Source organism: Meles meles, chromosome 9, assembly GCF_922984935.1.
Source record: "Meles meles chromosome 9, mMelMel3.1 paternal haplotype, whole genome shotgun sequence".
Lineage (NCBI taxonomy): Eukaryota > Metazoa > Chordata > Mammalia > Carnivora > Mustelidae > Meles > Meles meles.
The window spans coordinates 40,655,989-40,680,964 of NC_060074.1; the positions used below are offsets into that span (position 1 = coordinate 40,655,989).

General features: G+C 58.5%; 1 protein-coding gene across 1 annotated transcript in view; it reads left to right on the forward strand.

Moving 5' to 3' along the window:
* Window positions 1–23,925, forward strand: part of DIS3L2 (DIS3 like 3'-5' exoribonuclease 2) — a 367,036-nt gene extending 343,111 nt beyond the window's left edge. Inside the window, exons 15-21 of the mRNA XM_046019310.1 lie at window positions 17,057–17,240; window positions 17,843–17,929; window positions 20,581–20,728; window positions 21,135–21,265; window positions 21,434–21,538; window positions 22,628–22,729; window positions 23,409–23,925. Coding sequence (XP_045875266.1) covers window positions 17,057–17,240; window positions 17,843–17,929; window positions 20,581–20,728; window positions 21,135–21,265; window positions 21,434–21,538; window positions 22,628–22,729; window positions 23,409–23,567 — 916 coding nt within the window. The 3' untranslated portion in view covers window positions 23,568–23,925. The remainder of the gene's footprint in view (window positions 1–17,056; window positions 17,241–17,842; window positions 17,930–20,580; window positions 20,729–21,134; window positions 21,266–21,433; window positions 21,539–22,627; window positions 22,730–23,408) is intronic.
* Window positions 23,926–24,976: the final 1,051 nt, after the last annotated feature.

Consider the following 24,976-nt stretch of genomic DNA (forward strand, 5'->3'; position numbering starts at 1 on the left):
AACTTTTTCTCCTTCTGAGGTTCACTGTCCTTTGTATAATTTTGCCTTTCCCCTTACGTGATTTCTGCAACGGACCACAGTCTCCACATTCTGGGGAGCCCCCTGGGGCCACCACTATCCAGCGTAACTTGGAGCAAGCCCTTCAGTTGTTTTTCTTCCAAATGCTTCTTAGCATGTGGTGACATTTCTTTGACAGGGAAGAGAGAATTAGCATATTTGTTTTCTATCTCAAACTGCCATATCCATACCTTTTTCTGAATTTTCTGGTGCAACTCGTACATCTTTCTGCGCATCCCAGGAAGGAAGACTGCTCTTTGGCTGCCTATAATGAGCAGATAGCTCAGCTGGGCAGTTTTTAAACCCAAGGAGACCTGTCCCTTTCCCAGACTTCGGTGTGTTCTAGAAGATGCTGGTGATCTCCAAGCCGTCCCCTGGATGAATAGGCCCACTCAGTTTCTGGCATGTGGGGCAGCACTTCTGGCTCCCTCCATGCCGGTGTGCCCTGCCAGACTTTAGTGACTTTAGATACTTAGAGTAGCAAGTCCCTCCACATAAACACCCTCTCTTGGGTACTGAAGTCCAGAGCCCAGGCCCTGGCCGCAGAGGGCTGAGACACTCTCAGGGAGGTTAGCCCCTATGAGAAACAAGCCACAGGATTGTGTTTTGGCTCCAAGCCTAAAGAAAGGTGCCGGTGGCTGTCACCTCCTACAAGCTGCCTGGCGGATAACCAAAACGTGCTTGGCTCTTTCTAAGCGTTTGGCTGTGTTCTCTATGGGGAAGTGTTCCTGATCTGTCTTCACCGCCACTCCCCAGCTCTCTGGGGCCTTGTGGCTTTTTCTCAGTGGTTGGGCGGGAAGCCTCCAGAGCCTGAAGGAATTGCTGTGCTCAATGACAAAGGCCATCAATTGACATAAATCACTCAGAGGCGGCCTCATTTATTGAAGAGGAATAGCAACAGTTTACTCTGTCCTCTGAGCACACTGCTTCAATGGCAGGCACTCAGGTGAGGAAAGATCTCACAGAGTGACTCAGAGCAATCACCCAGCTCCTGGCCACTGTGTCAAGGGCATGTCATACAGCGGGGTGGGGGCAGCTGTGATCTTTAGATAAATACCGTAATGTCTGAGCAGTCTGGGGCCTTCAGATCTATTCTCTAGAACATTATTTTTTCACCTCGAAAAAAATTCGTTCTTCCAAGCACCAAAAGTTTTGTTTTAAGTTTCTATACCTACTGTTTGCTTGAATAGTGTTAACCGGACATAAACGTGGCCCTTTCTAATAATTTGGGATTGTTCACAGTGTTTGCGTTGTGATACAGAAACGTTTTCCTCTTGGGCTGGCATGCTGTGCCATGCCCTCTCCCTCCACACTGAATGCACTGTGGTGCCGCGGGTTGTCATGCGACCTGCTGAGCCCTGCCCCCTCTGCCTATGTGTCCCCTGTTAACAGTCAGCATGGCTTGCCACGTCTCCGGAAGCATGAGGCCCCATCGGGGTGTGGAGTTAGGGAGCTGAGTCAGCTGGTTAGAGTGGTTGTGCAGGAGGAAAGGCCCAGGATGAGGAGCAGAGTGGGGGCTCCCCGTGAATCACCTTGTCCTACAGCTGTGCTGGCCACTCACAGGCTTTGTTTGTTGTTTATTTCCTGGTTCTGCCCCGTGCTTCGAATATTCTAGATTGTGTGTGATTGCCTTCCAGATAAGCACAATAAGGTTGTGCTTTTAAAATCCACCGTGAACTGAATCATTCAGGACATTTGTCGTGGGGGGAGGCTCTTCCTTACTGCTGACCGCCCCCAGTTTCATCAAAATCTGCTTCTTCACATTCTTCTTTAGCACAGATGAAAGACTGTTTAGACGGCCACCAGCTTCTGAGTCATAAACATTCTAAGAAACCAGCAGATTCCTCAATGTTCCGTTACTGAAGCTGAAGGAATTTTTCTCTCATTTGGGCCTTCTTTCTAGCTCCTAGTATCATCAGACTTGACTCTCATGTTTATGGACCCATTTGTCTCCTCAGAACCAGTACTTGATTGTGGGCCCCGTGAGGCAGGGTCCTGCCTTTGGCTTCCTGACCCATGAACTCTTTGCAAGGGGATGGAAAAGTCTTGTGGGTAGAGGATGGGAGTGAAGGTCCAACCTCCTTCCTCAGACCTCTGAGGACCCACTGCCGCCGCGCTCGGTGAGAAAGTGAAGCCGCCTGTCCACCAGGGAGAGCCCCTGTCCTCCTCGCACCTCCTTCCCATCCACACCCCGCCTTGGTAGAGGCTGGAGGCCAGCACTGGTCAGAACCCTGGGAAAGATGGGCTAGAGCAGGGGAACCACAGGAATCATCAGGAAACCTTGATACTCAGAACTGTGTTATATACCAGATGGGTCACTTCCCACTGCCAAACCTAGAAAGTGACCTGAGGGAGATTCCCTAGCATGTGAGCAGGGGCCATGAGGTCTGCCCACGTGCTTCGTGGCCTCGAGAAGCAGTTATCAGGTGTTTTCAGCCCAGACCTGGACACCTTTCCTTTGCTCGTCCCTCAGACTTCTCTGGACCCGTGCTAGCACCAGCTACCATACCAGCCGAGCACAGGCAAGGAGGAGGCCCCTCCTCCCTGAAGCTCACAGCCCGTGGGTAAGATGGGCCTCTAAACCCACATTCTCAAGCTGTGACAAAGGCCGTGGCGGAGGTGCACAAGGTGTGCAGAGAGCGGGCTCCCAGTGATGTGCCCGTCCCACATGGGAAAGCCTGTGCTGCTTGGTGCCTGCAGTGTTGGGGTGTCAGTGTGGGAGGCCCTGCGGGATGTAGGGTCTGGTGAGCCCCAGCCCCACCCGGGGGAAGGCAGTTGCTCTGTGGCAGGGGACTGAGAGAGGGGACAGGAGCTAGCAGAGGAGCTCATCAGGGTCTGTGTTCTGTCTTGTCAGCTTCTGTAAGGGTGAAAGAATGATGGCTAGAAGGAGAGTGGTTGTGTCCCCCCAGGCCCAGCCTGAATGGCTCTCCCTGTACCTCCAGGTCTAGCACAGGGGAGCTTTCCTCCTGCTGCTTCCCCAGCGTGGTGAGTGTCGCCATTCCTGGGCAGATGGCCACAGAGCGGGGAGCAGCACCCGCTCTCTGTGTGAGGTTGGCAGTGGAACGCCCCTGGTCTGTACACTGCCTGCGAGGATGTCCGGGTGCAACCTAGCACCCAGAATTTTCTGTGAGTGGTAATTGAGCAGTAAGTCTACCAGTATGCAGCTGTGACATAGGAGGACCCAGGCTTGAGCCTCACAGAGATTTGCTCATGAGTGGACCGGCATGACTCCATTAGCCAGGGAGTACCATCCCTCTCCTCTGCAGTGGCTGCACAGAGAGATGAGAGGCCTGGGCAGAGGAGGACAGCTGCAGCCGGGGAACTCCATGGACCCTGGAGGGCATCGAGCAGGGCCTCCTCCCAGGTGGGGACAGTCCAGCAGAGGCCAGAGAGCACTGGGTGCTGTGGACTGGTCCTCCCAGTCATGAACAGATTGGTCCTCCCAGTCATGAATGGCTGCCCAGGCCTAGCCTCAGCTACCTCAGCTGCCCATGAGGAAGCTCCCAGAAGGCCGTGCTGACACAGAAATCTGGTCAGCATCCCGGGTGCCCAGCCTTCCCAGAGCCTCTAGAAGTCCTGGATAAACAGGGCTCCCCAAGACGAACTTGGAGTGGCAGCTTGGGAAAGTCAAACTGTTGGATCCAGTCAGGCTTTGACATTTGCTGGCCTCACTGTCTGACTTACCACTGACCCGGCTCACCTGGAGGGATAAAGGGCCTCATCCAGATTGTTCTGGCCTCGGGTCTAAGGTCAAATTGAGGGTAATACCCGGAAAGGGCTGAAGGCTTCCCACAGCCTATATCTGAGAGCTTTCGTTGGCCCAGAGACAGAGGGTAGAGATGGAGATGAAAACCAGAAATCCCCTTGCTGGCCCCCACCCACCGTTCAGAGGGAGAGCCGGGGCCTCAGTGTGTCCTAGAGGTTGCCCTAGCAGAGACTTTACCACGTTGGGGAAGCCCAGAGGCTCTGGACAGGAACATATCCATTTAAACCACTCTGAGCCTAGTTCATAAAACAGTAGGTCAATATTTTACAAGTCACTTAGCTAATGAAGACCTCTGCCAGACTCAACATAACACATCCCAGTGGGTGATAAGACAAGTGTTAGTTCCCTGGAAACAGCCCAGAGGAGAGGTTTTTCCTTTCTTTTTTGTAATTTGCTGGGTTTCATACTTAGAGTGAGGCAGGCTGCCCTTAGACAAGAATATTTGCTTGTCAGGTGGCCCAACAAATGAGCCCTGGCTACACCCTCACCCTGTGCCAGGTCTAAGCAGCAACCACCTGCAGGCGAGTAGGAATCTCATTAGAGCAGACTCACATGTCCCATTTGGCCGGCAGAAGCCATCTTCGGTTCTGTCTGCCAAGTCCACATGCTGCCTTCCTGCAGGGAGAAGCTCAAGGGATGCCACAGGAGCTGTGACTGCAGCACGATCTCCACTCCCACCTCCAAAGACAGGCCTCGTTTTCCCCTCAGCATTTTCTCTGGAGCATTGAGCAAATCATGTCTCTGAACAGCCTCGTTTGTTCCCCCAAGCATTTTATTACCATGCACACATGCCCTTGGCTGTGACTTACGCTTGCCCTTGGCCATGGGATACAGAGATGTGGGGGGATACAGAGATGGGGTGGGGGGGCCTGGTCCCCAGACCAACCTTAGTGGAGACCCTCGCCATCCATGATGAGCACTAAGCCTGGACTGAGCCTTGAAAACTCAGCCCAACTGAGTGCAGGGAGGCGCACCGAGCGTGGCCAGCAGAGGGCGCCCCATGGGAGCCCAGGAGCAGTCCTGCAGAGTCTGGGGATCCAGTGCCCAAGAGGAGGCCCAAAGAGCACCGTGGGAGCGGAGATGCCCATGTCCTCATGACTTGGTGTGGGAGCTAAGCTGAAGTCAAGGGAGCGGCCGCCTGTGATGCAGGAAGCCAGATCTGTGTCAGGGCTCAAGCCCCTCCGAGGGCCCTGGCCACAGCTGGGGTGACCAAGGGACTGACACAGACTGTTGAGATTTTTCTGACAGTGTGGAACTCTCCAGAGTAAGCATTTAAAAAGGCCTGAATTCTTTGCCTGAGTCAGAGTTCAGTGTGGAACTACACTCTCAGGACAGGCTAGAAAGTCTCGTCCGAGGCTTGCTGAGCAGCGGCTCCCAGGGCAGGCGTTCAGACCGAGGCATCTGACGGTCAGGATGGCCGTGGCTCTGCAGAAAGCCCTGCCTTCCCTTCTGAACTGGTGGGCCAGCCCATGGCCACAGCTGGAGCAGTAACAGTAGCAAGAAAAAGAGGTTGCCGAGGAAATCGGCAGAACCTTCAAGCCTTTAGCTCGTGACTGGAACGGGCTGGGAGTGGGGATGGCCTTGGGGACTAGGGCAGTGAGAACCAGCGTGCTCAGCACCTGTGCTCATTCAGTGGCAACACTGAGACGCAAGGTTCGGGGCTGAGCCCCAACACAGATGGGAGAAAGCATTTCCTTGGGGAAGTGGTGAGGTACAGATAATTCCAATTCCTGCCCTTTTTGTACCCCTGAGCAGGAAAGAGGCAGAGGCCAAGGCAGGGCTATAAATAAGACTCCAAGATTACAGAAATGTCCTGGCCCAGCCAGGTGGGCAGGTAGCCTCATGTGTGTACCTGCCTGGTGTAGTCAGCTCCAGACCAAGGGGCAGGGAACAGCCCCAGGGAACATCACCCCCTGGGCTTGCTGGGCTGGTGGAGCACCAGGCCAAGAGGACTGACCTGGGATCTGGGGATGCTGCGACCCTTGCTGAAGGGAGGAGGTGCCCTTGACTATTAGGAGGAAGGACTACAGTGATGTGGCAGAACAGCTTGGGGCAGGCTCTGTATTTAGCCCTTGGTCAGGCACCGCTGAGGAAAGCCTGCTGCCCAGTCCTCAGGGAACTTTGGGCAGGCAGTTTAGGATAACCTGAAGAAAAAGCAATGGACGGGGCCTCCGCGTCCCTGGTCTGTGAGCTTGGAGGAACCACTCCGCCTCTGAGTCTCCCTTTGCGCATATGAACGAGGGGTCTAAGATTTGTGAAAACAGCATAAAGTGCCGGGGAAATGGGGGTATTGGTCTTGCATAGACAAAGCAAAATTGCAGATAAAACATCTCTTTGGAGAATGCCTGCTATATGTAAGATACAGTCCTAGGCCCTGGGCGGAAGGTAAACGGCTGAGCGAGCCAGCCGGAGAGAAGTTGGCATGGGACAGGCCTGAGTGGCTTGGGAGGCGTTGGGGGTAGAACGTGCAGAAGCCCACAGAAGGCTGCAGTGTGAGCACGTCTGATTTGGGCCAGCTCAGAGCCAAGAGACGCTCATCAGTCCTTGCCCCTTTCTGGGCTGGACTGGGAAGAGGACCCTCAGAGCAGCTGCCCCGCACCATCCCCAGCAGCCTCAAGCATTAAAGGCTCAAGACTTGGGCTCCAGGATGACACTCAGGTCTAGACCCTTGGCTCCAAAGGATTTTATAAGATGTATTTCTTTGAGGAAGCTGATGGCACCCATATGTGCCTTTTTCACAAACAAAGGCATAAATAGCATGTTTGGGTCCCTCTTCAGAGACTGAGACCCTCTCCTGGTGTGCCCCACAGTGTCCCAAGGCACATTCATGGCCCAGAGAGCCCTGACCACGTCCCCATGCCAGTGCCTCCCACCTGACCCTCTCTTCCCCATGGCCTTGGACCAGGCACACACAGGAGGTCAGCCAGACCAGGGCTCAGGATGGGGGCTGATTGCCGCATCTGGGTGGAGGCCACCTCACGCATGTTTCCCCCCAAGGGCCATGCCTCCACTAGCCTTGCAGCTCTGGGAAGCCCACCCAGGTAGCCCCCAGTGTCTGCAGGCCCTGATGGCTAGGGTGCGTGAGGGCATTGGGACCTAGAGTCCCTCTTCATGGCCGAGGAACCAGCGCTTACCTAAAGATCCAGATTCATGTTTTGCTCATTCTAGGAAACCCTTTCCTCCACTTAGCTGGGGACAGAGGACAGACTTTGGAGTCAAAAAGACCACAGTCTCCAGATCACGACCCTGCCACACTGGTGCATGGAAAGCCCAGCCCAAGACCAGCAGGTGTTCTTACTTCCTTCCAGCCTTCAGTGGCTGTGTGGCTGAGCTGGTGGCCCTGCTTAAGGCGACCTGCTCCCCAGAAGCAGTGAAACCAAGAGTGTCTTGGGGGAGGTGAGGAAGGCCTGTTGTAACTTGGAAAAGCGAAGTAGCTTGAGGTCCTAGGAATTTGCGTCTCATCCTCTCTTACCTAGTTGTCTGGTGTGTGTGTGTGTGTGTGTGTGTGCCTGTGTGTTGGGGTGGAGGGACAGGTACGGGAAGGTGACACCTGGAATTGCATTCTGGACTACTTCTCTCTCCCAAATAGCTTTGTGCCCAAAGCCTAACTTTAAGATCAATATTGATCCCTCCCAATGTCAGTGATGACCGAGCTGGCCTCCACTGGGCTTATCCAAGCTCTGTCCCTTGTCCAAGGTTACAGAGCCAGGCCCCACGGTTGGGCTGGGGCATGAAAGGGACTCCAAGGCCCGGGAGTCTGAAGAGGGCAGCAAAGCTGTCGGGGGGCAGTGTGGTGGCCCCCAAAGCTGGCCGGGCCTCTGCGCATCCCGACCATACCTGCTGTGGTCAGCGGTTCTCACTCCCGTTGGAAGGCAGCTGGGAGCAGAGAAAGGCGTGTGTGTCAACGCCCCAGCATAGCCAGCGAGCCCTAATTACCCAGCTCCACAAGGCCACAAGCACACACAGCCACCTGGTTCTGCTTAGGGGGGAGTTTTCTGCCATGAGCACCGGCCCTGTGCCTCCTCGACCAGAGTTCTGAACCTTGGGAAGGGAACTCAGCTTCTCAGCTAGCTTTACGCTGACAAAGGGCTTTCTGCCTGTCAACCCAGCTCCCCAGCAAACCCCGTCCCCTCCCTACCGCAGCTACTGGGCCTCCCTTTGGCAGGGCCCGAGGGCCCATGCTCTGGACGCCTAGCCTCTGGAGACTTCCTTTCGAGCTAGAAAAACAAGCGGCGGAACCATGCCTTGCTGCAGCTGGACCCCACCCACTGAACCTATAGAAAGGCCCTGGAGTGGATTCAGCCTCACAGAAGAGGAAACCTGGCTCCGGCCTCACCCGCAGGGCCTGTTATGTCTGGCTCCAGAGGCCTTCTCCTCTGGGCTTTTCCATGCCTGTGAACTAGGCCCCATTCATTTCCCTGTGGTTTCGTGGGAATGTCCAAAACACTCAGCAGGTTGTAGCAAGCCCAGGAGGAGAGGGGTCAGCGAGAGGCCTGGGCTGTGACGTGTGGTCGGCCCCACGGCTACAGCACCTTCCCCTTGGGGTGTCCAGCCGGCTGTGGGTGGGCACCAGTCAGTCCACCGGCTGCCCCCCACCCAGCCTGGCCAACTCAGCCTGCGGCTCTCTCTCTAGGTCTCCACTTTCCAGCTCCCAGGCCACCAGCCGCGCCCCGGCCTGGCCTAGGAGAGAACCGCAACAAAGATCTCTTCAAGCTTCCCATCCCCGGCAGCTTCCCCTCAGCGCCCATCCAACCATCCTTCCCCTCCCACCCCAACTCCCGGGGCCTGTGCAGTTTTCCACCACACTGCCCTCCATCTGGGGCCGCTGGGAGAGCAGCAGGTCCTCCGCAAGGGTGGCCGCCTACCCCCACACACCCCCCAGCCCCCTGGGCTTCCCGGCCTCAGAGAAGGGGCCACACTCAGGCGCACTCCCCTCCTGGCTGCCACCTTCCTGGCCACAGCCGAACCCCAGGGTTCCCAGGCCCGCAGTGGGAAGAATGTGCCCAAGTGGGGAGAATCGGGTCCTTAGAAGGAATGATTTGAAACTGGCTAGCTGGGAGCAGTTCTTATCAAATTTCCAAGTTAGCAGTTTTCAGCAAGTGCTAATCAAACCGCCTCTGTGAGCGGCCTAATTCCATCTGCATGAGATTCCCAGAGTTGTGACAAGTACCCCAGTAGCCAAGGGCAGAAGAGGCTCTGCTGGTCTCTCACTTGCTCTTGGTCTTTGAAAACTGATGCATTTTCAGGTTTGGGTCACAGCCATGCCACTGTGCCCTGGCGGCCCAGCTCCCCAGTCCTTTCCAAAGCCACTTTCGGAGTGTTCTGGGTATAGAAGGGGTGGGGTGAGTTTCTCATCTGGTTTAGCTGTAAAATGAATCTGGAAATGGAACATCCTTGGCGGCCCTGCGGCTCTGGCCAGGCAGGGCTGAGAGGGTAAGTGCAGAGGAGCCGAGAGCCCAAGGACAGGGGCCCTAGGCCGACAGGGTCAGGAGCTCAGCCGGCCGGTCTACACGGAGCCTGGGCTCAGGATAGACCCTGCTGTCAGCTGCCACTCGTCTAGATCCGCTGACCTCTGAGGGAGGGAGGGCAGCCAGCGGAGCTGTGGTCAGCCCAGCGCTGACCTTGGGTCTGGACTGTGCCGGCCCCCAGGCTAACCTGTCCCTGAGCCTTGTGGAGGTGGCCACCATCTTTGTTGACCTCCTTCGCCCAGTAGACTTGAAAAGACAGTATTGGGACGGTGCCCTCGTGCCAGTGCTCCGAGGCTACCCAGCTGCTCTTCACACAGGGGCCTGCTGTGTTCTAGGGCTGCTGCTGTCCTCTCTGAGCTCTCAGGACAACTTGGGAAAAGGGGCTGGGGAACATGGGATTCCCCCCCCACCCCCCCACCCCCCACCCCCCCCCACCCCCGCCTGGCTGTGGCCCTGGGCAAGGTCCTTCCTCTTCAGGCTCCAGGAGTTCCAGGCGGCTGGGAGGAAGTGGCCCGTCCCTTCCTGCAGGGACCAGCACTGGGAGAGGGCCTTCCCTGGTCCCTCCTTGAGCAGACAGACAAGCTAGGACAAGCTGCTTCCTTTCCCCTCAAACCACGTGACCCAGCATCCCCTCGTGGGAGCTGAGAGTTCAGAGGGGACATCAGACTTCTTCCCTCCTCGAATGCAGGCTGGCCACATCGTCACCCTCAGGTCCTCCCTCACCTCTGAAAACACGACAGGGTCGTCTTTTGGAGACTTAAAAACAGCCATCAGAAAGCGTTACCTCCTCACCCTCCCTTCCGAGGAACTCTGACCTCTTCCACTAAGGGCTGTATTGAGAGTCACCTGCATTTGACGGCCTCCCTCCTCGATCTTTGGTTTCCCAAATCAAGCTCCCCAGCCTCACAGCCATGGCGCCATGCGCCTGCTTGCCAAACGTAGGGCCCTCTGCAGCCTCCCCGTGTTCTCCACAGCAGTCCTGCCCCAGGCAACCACTCCTGGACCTCGTTCCCCCACTCATCCCTCTCCCCTCCCCCCTCCCCTGCCAGCTGCCCTCCTGGGCCCTCAGACAGTCTCACCCAGTCCCAGAGCCTCACCTCACTTGATTCTCAAACTCTGGCATGACCTTCCCTTTCCTGCTGTCTCTGGCTGCCGCTCACAAGCCATCGGTCCCTCCAGCTTTCATCCTAACTGTGCCCTACCTCGGCCCTGCGCCCCTTCACCATGTTCTGCATGCCCATCCCTGGGCTGGCAGCCTGCCCCGCTCCCCAGAGAAGTGCGGGTGCTGGAGGCTGGTACCCCAGCCCCGCCTGCCATCCCCCACAGCACAGACCTCCTACCTCTGCCATTGATTCCTGCTTTTCTTGACTTGTTTTGCCTCCACATCTTTACTCGTTCATCCCTTTGACGTAAAGTAGTTTCCTCCTCCTTGCCACTTCTTGGAACTAATCTGGCCTCCAGGTCACCAGGCCTGTTTGCCAATTGGCTGTGGGATTCGGAGCCAAACCTCTTTCCTTTCTGCCCTGTAAGCTCCCCTCGCCCAGAAAGGGATAGAAAGCCCTCCCAAGGCTGCGGGAGACTTTCGGGGGTCCAGTCCAGACTGCTCCCCTCATGTGGTCTGTCACCAGGTGCTTTGTGAATGTCCCTCCCTCCCTCACCGCGCACAGGCAGAATTCGGCCGTAGCAGCTCCAAAAAGATGTGAGGATGAGTAAGAGAGCAAAGAAACCAACGAATGGCTCTAGCTGGGGAGTCTTACCCCTCTGGGGCAGGGGGTGGGGTCAGTAAATAACCACGCTGTGGTCTTGTGAGTGGAGTGCGCCACGGAGACCCCTGAGACCAGGGGTGGGGAAGCCGGAAGGGCTGTTGCTTCTCAGGCACCGCATTTGGGAATGGACCTAGTCAAGCTCTTTTCTTAGGCAGAGCTCAAAACTGTCAAAGACTCCTGGCGGCGAGTGTTAGGGGTCAGGCGTATACACGTGAGGGCTGTGCGGCCAAGCAGAACAGGGCCCAGTGGCAGGGACCCAGCCCTCTCAACTCCCAAATGTCCCCATCCTGGGAATCTGTACAGATTTATAGAACATCCGCACTGTGCCAGCTTCGGGCATCCACCCAACCTCGTGCTGGGACCAGGGTAGACAGCACTGGGATGGGGAGGAGGGTGCGGCGATGATCAGAGGCAGTCATAGCAGTGGGAGTGAAATGCTAGGAGGGGAGGCCAGGGAGCACGGAGGGTTCGCACCTCATGCGGCCTCCCCAGAGGAAGAAGAGAAGAGAGGAGAGGAGAGGAGGGCCAGCGCATCAGTGAAGAGAGCAGCAGTGCAATGAGACAGAGCAAGGGAGAGCTGCATGAAGCCGGCATGGCTGGATGATGACGAGTGGGGGTTGGGGAGAAGGGAGAGGCGATCTGGGCACATGACAAAATGCCTAGTAAACCTCATTCTTCCAAGGATATGGGCTATCCCAAGGATGGTGGCAGTCCGTCGCTGAAGGGCTTAAGGCAGGAGAGGGACGTGAGCAGGTTTGCTTCGAGAAAGAACGCCCGCTTTGGGTGTAAAGAAGTAAACAGCAGGGTGAGACCAGGTGTTGGGAGGCCAGTTGGTCAGAGCTGGAGGACCGACTGTGGTGGTGGCATCAGGGCTGGAGGGCAGCGGGAGCCTCCAGGAATCTCGCTGTGTGTTCTGCCCACATCCTGGGGTCGGGGCACCCAGCCAGGCACATTCACGGTACACACAATAATAGTGTTTTTCAGGGAGGCCAGGAGATTGTATATTGCACCTCTATTTTTCAGGTAAATCGGTTGAGATTCAGAGAGGTTTAAAATTGTGTCTGTAGTCCCACAGCTAGTGAGGGGCAGAGCTGGAACTCCAGGCCTGCGACTGACCACTAGCCTCTCCCCTCCACACGGCCTGGCCCGTGCACATTGGACCAAGGAGGGAAGCGGGACACGTAGTGCAAAACAGCAGGAGAGGTGACGAGCAGGAGCCTCAGCCTGGGACACCACCCTCACCCTGTCCCACCCGAGGGGCTTGTTGGCCACAGACACCCTCCCCAGGTCCCTCATTAACAAAACAGAGCCACGGTCTCCCAGACCAGCGGAGGAACATTCTGTCCAGTTCCTCCAACAACGACAGTCGAGAATGGGCAGCCTTCCTTGAAAAGGACAGCTGTCCCAGCCCGTTGCCCCTGTAGCCACTGTGTGACCCCCGCCAGGCAGAGCACCTTCTCCCAGACCTCATCCTTCCCGCTGGGACCCAAGTCCAGGGGTCAGTGAGCAGTAAGAGCCACAGCCTGGAGCTTCTGTCGTCCTGAGGTGCATTAGCCTCCTGGAATAAAAACCTCAACTGGAATTGTCCCCTAGCATTTCATAGATATTTATACTTTTTTCTCTAAGTAACGTTAACACACTTGGGGAAACACCATTCTGGACCAAAGTCGTCTTTGCTGGGTGAGGAGGCGTGTGCTTGTGAGGAGGTTGTCTGTGGCCTTTACCTGGCATCTGCCCAAGCGGGCGAGGGACTCCTACAGCTCCGGGCTTGCTCTGCTCCTCCCTGGGATGAGAAGCCTCTCACCCGCCCTGCTCTCCCCAGCCCCCCGCCCAACTCCTCCCCCCCAGCACCTGCAAGCCCAGAGCCCAAGCAGGTGGGATGCCGGGAATGAGTGCTGATGGGCTCACGTCCTGGCACAGCCCCTAGCTGGCTTCACAGGCACCCCACACACACCCCCAAGACCTCCAGAGTTGTGGGCCCCCAGTGGCTCTGGGCTCCGGATGCTGGGCAGATGCCAGGACTGGGACTGAGGCCCCACCTCCAAGGGCTTGGCTTGCTATTCTGGAAGGGGATCCTGGCTGGTGGCCATTCCTGAGCCCCCGCGTAGAGCAGTTGTCAGGCAGTCGCTGATTTCCAGCCTCCTCGCCCTCCCCCAGCGAGTGGGACACTGTGATCTCATGCCTGTGCCGTGGCGGGTGGAGGAGGTGGGCTCTGGCCAGGTCAGGTACCCAGATCCAGGAACGGGGTCCTCCATCCCCACCACCCGGCCTCTGACGCGTGACGTTTGCTGTCAGGGGCGCATCCTAGCGACCCAGCCACTTGGCTCGGGGCCTCTACAGGCAGCGCGGGCCCCCAACAGGGGAAGGAAATCAGGGTGAAAGGGTGTTCGCTGACAAGTCCTCTTCTAATCGTCCTGCCTTTCCCCCTTTGAGGAGAAAAACACGGAATGGGACCCCAGAGACCCCTGGACCTTGGGCCACAGGACTGCAGTTTCTAAACCAAGGCTCTTTCCTGCCCACAAGTTCCTGGGTTCTAAGCAGCTCCTGCCACGTCCCAGGTCCTGCAGAAGAAAGAGGCTGGGGGGCCCCCTTCTGGCCCATCCATGGAACTGCCCCCCGGGGGAAACCTGTTGAGCCTGATGAAGGGGGTCTTTTCGGGCCTCAGAGGAGAGCAGAGACACCCTCCTGCCTCCCACCCACTGCCGCCCAGCCCAGTTCTCCCTCTGCGGTACCTGGCCCCGCTTTTGACAGTGAATCCTGAACTCAGGGGAATCTGGGGGCTGGCCGCTTGGCATTTCCTTGGCCTTCCTGTTCACTTGACTTGGGACCCTGCTCCAACCACGCTCCGCCCCTCCCAGCACCCCCCCACCCCGCCCAGGACCGAACTGCCACGGTGCTCCAAGCCCCGTTTCCTCCCGTTCACAGTTTGCGTGTTCTCTCAACCCCCTCTTCTCCCCCCTGCTGGCAGAAGGATTTTAAGGACAGGTTGTGGAGAAATGGTCCCCGCAGCTATCCTAGAACACTAATGAGCCGTGGCAACACCCAGGGAGTCAGCCTTATTGCTACGCCACCTCCCAGTTCAGTGACATTGACACTTTTCTGGGATGAATGCTTGATATCTGCAAACTATCTTGGAGAGAGTTCCAAAGGAGAGAGTTCTCACCTCCTGCCCCCGTATCCTGAGGGAGGGACTGAGACACTCAGGGAGAAATGGAGCCCCCAGGAGGCACCAAGGGACCTGTCCAAGATCAGCCTCTGCATCTCAAGCTTCGACAGACTTTCTTCTCAAGGTTAACCAGAGCATGCTGGCTTTTCTCCCACCGACTTCAGGTGCTCGTGGGAGTGTACTGGGGGGTCAGGGAGGAAAAGTAATGGAGAAGCAGCCTGACTGGGGTCTGTTGTCACTGCCTGGGGCTCTGGGTATCAGCCCCACCTTCCCCATCCCTTCCTTCCCGTTCTGGACCTTACTTGAGAACCTGAGATGAGGTGGCAGAGCGCCTGCAGGAACTCGGAGCAGGAGGGCAGCTCCACCCCCGGGGAGGGGCACCCCACCATTCAGTTCCTTTGACCCCAGGGGTGGGAGTTGTGTGCAGGGACAGGTTGGAATGCCACAGCCCAGCCGGCTCCTCTGGCAGGCCCTGCAGTCCCTCACCTGCAGCCTGACGGCAGCCCTGCTATGGGGCCATGCTGCCCCCTGCTGGCAACACTAACAAAACACAGCGCAGGGTCAGTCCCAAGGTTATCTAGGTGTTCCCTCCTGGCCCAAGCTTGCAGCTGGGCTGGAGACTGCGGGGCCCCAAGGAACAGACCATAGACGCCCTGCCCACAAGCATTCTCAGACTGCAGGGAGAGGCAGGTCTTGAACCGCCTGGCACACAGTAACGTTCACTGAGTGGACAGACATGAACGAAGGTACGCATCTGAAGCATTCTGGTGATGACCAAGAACAGACAGTAAACCAAACCAGGCATTTATTGAGTAGGAACTGAGATTCCTGTTGGGTTGACAAGATCGAAATACGAAGATTCCAGCAGCACTAGTCTGAGACACAGGTGACCGCGGGTGGAACAGCCTGGCTCTTGTTGCCTGGGGGAGAGTTGGCAGTAGGGCCCCAGGGAGGAGATGGACACAGCCTTCAGCCTGGGCCTTCAGGAAGGCAAGGGAAAGGCAGGTAAGGGGGGATCAGTGGCAGGAATGAAACTCATAGGGCACCTTGGGGAGTCCCCCCCCCACCGCCACGGCTGGCCATTTGGCGTGACAGTGCTGAGAGAAAAAGTATATCATATGTCGTGAGGCCAACGACAAGAGGCCCTTATAACCTATGATGTTCGCACTGGTCTCCAGGACCACCCTGTGGGCTGGGGCTGCCCTCTGACTATACTTTGAGAGAAAGGAGGGTCAGGAGAGGTCCTGGAGTCGTGCCTGTTCCTACAGCAAGAACACAGAACCAGGATTCAGACCTCCACTTAGGAAACTGTGGCTGGTTCCGGTGCCTGAACCCCAGGTTTCTCAGCAGGAAGCGCTGTGCACAAGGACAGACTGGGGGGCAGGGATGTAGAAAGGTCACTGCAGTGACTATGAGCACACAGTAGGGGATAAAGAAACCCCCCCATCCACGGAGGTCTGACCCTTGCCATCCTCCACCCAAACTCTATCCAGTCCGAAGTTATCCCCGCAGATGAGGGGCTAGAGCCCAGGCTCGGGCTGGCCTTCTCCCAAGGCCCCGACCTGGCCCCAGGCCCTCCGTGCTACCACCAGAGGGCCGTTCCCACAGCCCTTGTCCCTCGTAGAGAGGGCTTCGGGGAAAGACAGATGTGTTCTCAGGACAGCTTGGCAGACCAGAACCTCACTTCTGCTGTGGCAAAGGGACTCTGTCAGCTCCTTCTCCCCTCCCCCGCCCCCATCACGGGCTGCATTTCTCTCCAAGAGCTCAGTGAGATTGCAAGGCTAACCTTAAAGCAACATGCGCACCTCCAGGAAAAGGCAGTTCATCCCCCAGCTACTTGCCGCCAGGGCCACGGGAGCTCACTCCCTGACCTCTTCTGGCTTCCTGAGAGAAGCATGGGCTTGATGTGCTGCTTGGGCTCCAGAATAAAGGCTGGGGAGAGTGGTCCCTGAACTGGGCAAGGCTGGCCCCATACAGCCCCTTTCCAGCCGCTTCTGCTCTCCTACTGTGAGTGCTCTGCTCACTCTCCCAGCAGAGCCCTGGGTCAGAGAAGCAGCACGTGGCCTCCTGCCCCAGGTTTGGGGGGTGGGGGGTGCTGACCTCAGGGCTATGTGATCCAGCTTCCCCCTTTTCCTGACTCCTCCATCTTGGCACACACCTCTCCTCTCCCATCAGTCCCTGCTCCTCTCCCTGGGTCCTGGGTATGCCTTTGTCTCTTCACCAGGAGCCATATCTGTCCCTGCTTCTTGATTCTAATTACGCTCAAGGGTAGCAGCAGGAGTTCAAACCTAAGAGGTTAACTCTCTGGGATTTGAACACCTCGACAGCACATTGACATCGCCCCAGGATGCCGGATTCCTCTTGTTGTCTGTGACCCTCCTGTTCATCCTCAGAAACCTTCCTCTCCCCAGGGAGAGAAGGGAGCCCTGGGTCTGCTGACCACCTTCTCTGCACCTGCAGGAAGCATGCTGAGTTCTCCCGGTGGGCCTGGGCATCTTGTTTTCTCACCACTGGGGGCGCCCCTGAGTGTCCTGGGAGGCGAGTCGTTCAGCAGACAGCTTTATGCAGCACCTTCTCTTTGTCAGGCAGGGCGCTGGGGTACCAGGCACAGGGCCACAGTGGGAAAGAAGACAGATGCCATCCTGGCCAGATTCATGGGGGAGGTGGTGTGCTACTGACGGGTTAGCGCCAAGAGGGACACAAGCAGGGGTACGAGACTGGGTGGCAGGAGGGCATCTCTGGCACAAGAGAGCCAGCCTACAGCTAGTTTGGGAAAGAACGGGCAGCAGTGGTGGCCCCTGACACCTGTTCCCCACCTCCCCACCCCCCACAGGCTTGTGGAGGAGTTTATGCTCCTGGCCAACATGGCTGTGGCCCACAAGACGCACCGCACCTTCCCTGAGCGTGCCCTCCTGCGCCGGCACCCTCCGCCCCAGACCAAGATGCTCAATGACCTTGTTGAATTCTGCGAGCAGTTGGGGCTGCCCATGGACTTCAGCTCTGCAGGGGCCCTCAACGTGAGTGCTGGGAGTGTGAGGGAGGGGAAGGCCCTGGGGAGAGGCCTCCAAGTCACAGGGGTCCTGGCCATGGGCCACACTTCCCACCAGGACCAGGCTGAGGGAAGCCGCTCAATACTCGTGGGCAGGGATCCTGCGGCCAGGGCTGGGCTGGGCAGGGCTTGGGCCCAGAAACTTTCCACAGGGGGCTGAGAGGATTGGAATCCCAAGAATGTTTTTTATGGTAAGTGCTATCAAGTGCTCCCTTCCTGGAACTAAGCCTTATGGGGCTCAGGCCTGACCTTTGATCCCACAGAAGGGTGGCTGTTCCCTTCTGGGCTTTTAAGCCTGGGGTGGACAGAGAGGTACCTTAGGTCAGACAGCGGAAACCAGTCTCTCCATGTAGCCAACAAGACATGGAAGGGCTGATATCGGAGTCATGGCCCAGCATGGGATGCAGGCTGGAGGCTGCTGGCCTCCATACCCCACCATGGCCCTCTGAGCGGGGTCAAGCCCTCAGCTTACCCTTCCACCCCCAGAGCTGGGTCTCAGGTGGTCAGAGGGTGACAGGGTTCCCCAGAGCCTGGCCCAGCTTGACTGCCTATCACACGGTTTGCTTCTAGAAAAGTCTGACCACAACATTTGGAGATGACAAGTACTCCCTGGCCCGGAAGGAGGTACTCACCAACATGTGTTCCCGGCCCATGCAGGTAAGGAAAGACCTGCCCCCACAACCTGCCCCTTCTCCCAGGGGCCTCCAGCACCTGCACATGCCAGACAGCCTCAGGGGAGGGGTGGGGAGGATAGCCCCAGGCGTTACCTAGGACAGGTGAACCCTGAGCTCTGATTATCAGCCTCTTACACAGACTTGCCTGCCTTACCTGTTCAAGGACAGCTTCTGTGGGGCCGTTCAAGGGCCGAATTTGAGGCCTGCTGCCCCCTGCATGGCCTCAGGGGCTCCATTCCCTAACTGAAGGCAGGGAGTCATCACAGGGCATATACCAAGCCTTTGGCACCCAGTTGCTACAGACCAGACCAGGTCAGGGAAGGAACAGGGGCCAGTTAGCAACTGAGCTGGATGGGCCCCCTGGAGGGGAGAGATTATCTCTCATCGCAGCCTGCCTGGAGGGGAAGTCATCACCCCCCCACCATGCGCCCACCCTGTGGACCCCAGGCAGAGGAATCTCCCTCTTCCTCGCTGGTAGGAGGGGAGTTAGGCGGTGGGCCTATGTCGCAGGCAGTGTGACAGGCTGGCAGGCTGGACCTAGACAATGAACTTGCTCCGGCAGCCTGTCTCTGCCCCCTGAGGCTGAGCTTCAGCCCCTGCAGGCCCAAGCGTCTTGGGAAGGGGCCACCCCACCGGCCTGTGAGGCCAGCCGGAGCTGCACATACTAATGGGGCCAGCTCTGGGCTCCATCCTGGCCAGGGGGCAATGACAGACCATTTTTCAGGGGCTCAGTCACTCTGCGGATGCAATCAGTCCACAAGAACCAGGTCACCTCAGCTGGCCACAGTCAGTCTATTTCCTGACATTCATATTTCCTGCCAGAATGGAGCCACTGGGGCCCTTTTGGGTCTGGCTGCCTTTACCCTGTCCCCTGTCACAAGGGTCTCCCCCAACCAAGCACCTTTAAAGCACGCCACACAGAGGGCAGGTGAGCCTGTGGTGAGGGGACTCGATGTCACTCTGTGCTCTAGTTGCTCTGAGATATGGTTGCCCCAGGGTCCCAGGAACTGCCTGTTGACTGTGCCAGGCAGGGCCAGTCGGGCTCCTGTTCCCTGCCTCCAGCGTCTGGAAGTGTCTAGAACTGTCCACCTCCAAAGTCGAACTAGCTCTGGAACTCTGTGGAAAGGAGCCCTCCTCTCCTGAGTCACCCAGAGCCTGAAAAAGAGTGGACTTCTGGCCTTTCCTGCCAGTGAGTGACCTTCAAGGCTGGCCTTTGTATGGGGAGCTGATGGCAAAGGGTCCTGGAGTGCCTGTGGTGTCCCTAAGAACTAGGACAGGGACAGGGGACCTGGCAGCGGCAGCAGCAGTTTCCTAAGGAATCCGCTGAAACAGGATACCTGGGACTTTCCTGTCCTAGGAAAGCCACAGTCCCCACCTGTCCCAGCCAAGAAGGGGACCAGAGCCTCTGTGCTGCTCAGCCCAGCTCATGTGGGGAACTGAGCCACCACCACTGAGAACAACGCCCAGACGTGGCTTGGCATGGCGGCTGCTCCCACCTCCCCCAGTGACTTGTCCCAGATATGACCCCGGCCCCAGCAGGAGCTGGCAGGGAGGCAGACTCGGGGAGCTGAGCAGGTTGTCACCAGCTGTGCTCTGGATTCCAGGCCTGACACACACAGAGTAAGCGGAGCCGGCTATCCGTTTGGCCAAGCACACAGGCAGCAAGGGAGCAAGGGAACAGATAAGGGTGTGACTTGGGCCTCAGTGAGGAATCAGTGAGGAATCTGTCCACTTGTTCCTCGCCGCGTCCTGGGGGTCGCAGCCAGGGACAAGGCTTGTCAGGGACAAGGGCTGAGGCTGGCAGCTGGCAAGCCTCTCTCTCCCTTGGTGGGCGTGGGGCTGCCTCTAGGGTGCCCAGAGGTGCCAGGGTCCCAGCATGGCCCTCCACAGATCAGGGATAGGGGCTGGAGGGCGTGAGGTCGGTCACCGCCAAAGACTAGGCCTGGACCACAGGGGAAGAGCTGGGCGCCCTCTTCCCACATCCCTGTAGGCCTGTACCAGGCATTCTAGGCCTTCTCTTCTACGTGCTGTTCTGGCCAGGCGGCGGTGGTGACCTCTGAGTCCTCGCAGAGCCCTGTGGCTGCCCTGGCTTCCTCTTGTGCCTCCACAGCATGCCTTCAGCCCCTTGTCCGGCTGGCTCCAGGCCTCCTCCCCTCCTCCCCTTCCCGTGGAGCTGACCAGAAACTGCTCCCTGCTTGTCAAGGGCGGTAACCGCCCCTGAACCGACACCAACAGGCTCAGGGCAAAGCCAAGCTCTGCCCCAGCTGCCCTCAGATTTCAGCTCAGGGTCTGCTTCCCCCATCCCCCACCCCCCCACTACCCCCACTGGGCCCAGGGCTCTGAGGGAGGAGGCCATCTGGCATCTCAAGGTTTCCCCCGCACTTCCTGTGCCCACAGAGGTGGAGTGGGCCGCTGTGGTGCTCTCTGGCCTGTTCTCTGTGCCGCTGCCACAAGGGATCTGCACAACCCTGGGCAAGGCCCGCATTTGTCTTCAGTGGCGGGGGGGCATGGGCGCCCCGTGGGTCCCCTTACAGGGAATGGCCCGCGGTCAGCTGCCTGCGGCCTGGCGGGTCCATGCGCTCCCAAAATCCCTGGGGCCAGCCCGGCTCTCAGACCCCTTCCCCCACCCCACAGATGGCCCTGTACTTCTGCTCCGGGGTGCTGCAGGACCAGACGCAATTCCGGCACTATGCCCTCAACGTGCCACTCTACACCCACTTCACCTCCCCCATCCGCCGCTTCACCGACGTCCTGGTGCACCGCCTCCTGGCTGCCGCACTTGGTAAGAGGCACAGCTGGGGAATCACACAGCCTGTGCCCACCGGAGGACTGCCGTGGCCCCAAGTGGGCACCTGGCGGCCCGAAGCCATACTGCATGGCCGTGGAGGCCCCAGGGGATGGTCAGCCAGGCAGTAGGGGAGCCTGGGCTTAGAAACTTGCCCCCCCCCCCCCCCCGCCGCCGCCGCGAGAGCACACCAGGGGTCAGCTGCAGTAGAGCTCATTGCAAGTCCTGTGCAAAGCCAGGGGCCCTCACCGTGGCTACCCACCTTCCCAGTCCCCGGAACCGGGCAGCAGGGGAGGCCAGTGCCACCTCGCCTGGGCAGGGAGCACTGTGCCACCCCTCACCCAGATGTGGCCAGCGCATGCACAGCACCCTGCCAGCAGCCCCGCAACTGCCCTCTTCCCAGGCTGTGGGGAGCTGCCCGACCTGGAGCCCGAGGCCCTGCAGAAGCAGGCCGACCACTGCAATGACCGCCGCATGGCCTCCAAGCGCGTCCAGGAGCTCAGCACCGGCCTCTTCTTTGCCGTCCTGGTTAAGGTGAGGCCACCAGCCTGGTGCCCCCCCAGCCCCAACCCCACCGCCCCCTCCTGGGCACCAGTGCACAAGGAGCTCTTAAGGAGCTCAGGGGCCTTCGGCAGCCGGGGATGGCCCTGGGGGTGATGCCACGTCCCATGGCCGAACCTTGGCTAGAGCCCTGCCCTGCAGGAAAGCGGCCCCCTGGAGTCGGAAGCCATGGTATTCGGTGTCCTGAACCAAGCCTTCGACGTGCTAGTGCTGCGCTACGGCGTGCAGAAGCGCATCTACTGTAACGTGAGTCCCCATGGGCCCCTGGGGCCAGACTTGGAGACCTCCGGGCAGGCAAGGCCAGCTCCAGGATACCGGGACCCCACCACTTCTGTGCAAAGCCCTCCCTCCCCTCATGGACACACTGAGCCGTGTCCGCTGCACACCTGCGTGTCCCCCAGCTCTCCGCCGGGGTCCCCTCCGTATTTGCCCGGTGTCTGGCAGGAAGCATGGAGGATGGGAGCACAGGCTGGGGTCCTTGCTATCCTTACTGGCTCTGGCGAATACAAGCCGTGGTGGTGACGCTGGCCATGTGGAGGCAGAGGGCGTGCCGTCCCTGACCTTGCTGCCCTCCACCACCAGCACCAAGCCCACCTGATGGGCCGCACTGGGACACCCCACTACACCTGCCTGGGGTGATAAATCCGGGCCAGGAGTCAGGCTCAAGGGAACAGGCCCCTCCCAGACCAGTGCAGGATGGCAGAGTGCACAAACTTTGGGGTATTCCTTGTGGGAATGTGAAGGGAGGAAAGATCAGAGAGAATGGTCCATGGCCACTCTGGAAACTCTGTCCCCTAAAGAGACAGAAGAGACCACTATTTGCCTTGGGTCCTGCCCTGTGTGGCTGTTTATTCAAGGTTCTTTCCAAGGGTACTTGGTGCCCTTGTGGTTAGCGGGTCACCCCCTGGGCCCAGACTCTGGCTTTGAATTTCCTGAAATCCAGCATACAGAATGGAGCAAGCATGAAGTTAATACAGTAAATCAGAAGAGACAGAATGGAGTCCAGCTGGGGATCCGTCAGGGCTCCAGTCCTCAAGTTCACTGAGCAGGACAGAAGTTCAGGTGTCAGTCATCAGACAGGGCTAGGGCTGCAGACAGGCCAGCCCTCAGCCTATGCTAACAGACCCGGTGCCCGCAGGGGTCAGCACCCCTCTAGCCTTAGGTGCCTGAGCCCCTGCCATTCAGCACTTGGGGCAGTTCTAGGCCAGTGGGAGGCAGGCAAAGGCAGGGGGCTGCCTCCAACCAGGGGGGTGGAGGGGGGAGGGTTGCAGGATCAAAGGTTAGGAGGTGGCGCCGGGAGCTTAGAACCTGAGATGCAGCTATGTGGACCCCTAGGCACTGCCCCTGCGGTCCTACCACTTCCAAAAGGTGGGCAAGAAGCCGGAGCTCACACTTGTCTGGGAGCCTGAAGACATGGACCAGGAGCCAGTGCAGCAGGTCAGAACCCGGGAGTGGGTCAGCCTTTCCGGAAAACCACAGTGTGACCATCTGCCCTCTAGCTCTTCCTGAGCCCTCCTCCCACCCCTCCCCACACCCCAGCACTTAGGCTCCCCTGTGGGATTTCAGGCTCTATGTGTGGAGACCAGCCCAGCTCACCCATATCCACTTCTTGGGGCCAGAGCTTTCCTATACTGCCTTCCCTGCCCTGGGCCGCCTCCCCCATTCCCCACACTCCCCCCCACCGTGGGGACAGACAGGGGGGCTCTGTCTACCCATCTAAAGCAGAGTTTTAACTTTGGGCATCCTTTTGGGAATCTAATGAAAACTGTGGATCTCCTACCCAAGAAGTTGCATACAGTGGTTTTCACCCACTGCACACTCTAAAGGCCGGCCCCAGACCCCAGTTCCTTGTTCCCAGAGCCCAGGCACTCACTGTGACCAGACGACACACCCAGCCATGTCTGGCTCCCTGACTTCTCTCCAGGGCCATGGCCTCAGTACTTGCTTGCAGACAGGCAGACAGAGGCCCAGAGGGGAGGACGAGTGGACCTGGGGCCCAGCTAAGAGGACAGTGGCAGGGCTGGGCCCCAGCCACAAGCTCTTGCCCCTCCCACCCCCCTGGTCCGGCCCCCCATGACGCACTTGTGTCACCAAGCTGGGCTCTGCTCTGCCACAGGTTGTCACCATCTTCAGCCTGGTCGAGGTGGTACTGCAGGCGGAGACCACTGCCCTCAAGTACAGCGCCGTCCTCAAGCGGCCAGGCACCGAGGGCCTCCTGAGCCGGCAGGATGGGGAGCAGCCAGCTGCTGGTGTCTCTGGTGGCCTGCAGGCCTGAGGCCTCCTGCGCAGCCCACACCCACCCACACCCCTGCCCCACCCGTCGGCTTTTAGGAATAGGACCTTTCGACACCAAAGGGGATTTTTAATTTGGTTTTTAACAACTCAGGGCTTTGTTTTTATTTCCTCATTCTATTTTATTTTTGCAGCTCAGTTTTTAAACAAACTGGAGGGGAGAGGGTGGGGCTGGATGGAAGGCTGAGGCCTGGCTCATGCTTCCCCGGAGCAGAGCGGGACCCGGTCCTCCTGGGAAGGCCAGCCCCCCTTCTGCCAGGCCACCCACTGCCTTCCCCTGCCCAGGAAACCGGGGACTTTCAGCAAATCAGTGTCATGGAATAAAATCAAGTGTGAATTGCTGTCTGGTGTGTGGGGCACTGTGGGGAGGCCTGGGCAGCAGGGTGCCCCTTGGACCCAGGACAAGGGACCTGGCTCAGGCTGCACCCCTCGCAGCTGAGCTGGGGTCACCACCCTCCAGAACCTTCCTGTCAGTTCCAGGATGATTCAGAGCTGGCCACATGTCATACCGATGCCCATGCCTCGTTCTGGCTGATTAGAAATGTAATTAGTATGCAAGACAGCAAAGCTCACCCATCACCCTGTGACTGTCTGCCCGCCCCCACGAGCTCCTCTGCCTGCCAGCCTCAGGAGGGGCGGCAGGGGTCCTGCGACACTCCCTCAGGTCGCAGGCCAGAGCTCTGAATAGCCCAGTCCACAGGCCTGGGTTCAAGCTGGTGGCTCACCCTCCAGTGCCAATCCTGTACCCTGGCGGAACTGAGGAACAGGGGGAAAGAGAGGACCTAGGCCTCCCAGAGACAAGGAAGGCCCTCAACCTGGCCTTCCCAGCCAAGGAGGGGCAGAGGGGTGCCTGGTGGCCCTAACTTGGCCTTGTCACCTGCCTGGCATCGTCCTGAGCACCCCCCAGTTGCACCACCCCTGGGGACCTGGGGACAGAGATGAAGGGCCCCTGGGCTGTGCTCTCTCCCCAACTGGCCTGACCCTGGCCTGCACTTCTTCCCCGCCTGCACTCCTTTCCCACCCAGCTAGGGAACCACAGGCTGGCTTCCCAAAGGACTGCCCGAAACCTGGGTGGAAACCAGACCTTGGCCCTTGTTCCTCCATGCTGTTTCCTTGGGGGTATTAACAAGCCCATTTGATCGGGATGCAATGAATGCTCTTCAAAGAAAAATTCAGTACAGTACCTCTTAGGAGGGCCTCGCGGGCTCCGGAGGATGGATGGCGTGGCTGCCTCTGTCCCTCACGGGAAGCCCTGGGCCAGGTGTCAGAAGGGAATGGAGGACATGCCACCATCCTGCCTTCCATTCCTTTCTCTTCCAACACCTTAGCCAGCCTTCCAGGTGTCCATCTCACCACCGCCAAGATATCCCTGAGGCCACCACCCCTCTCTGT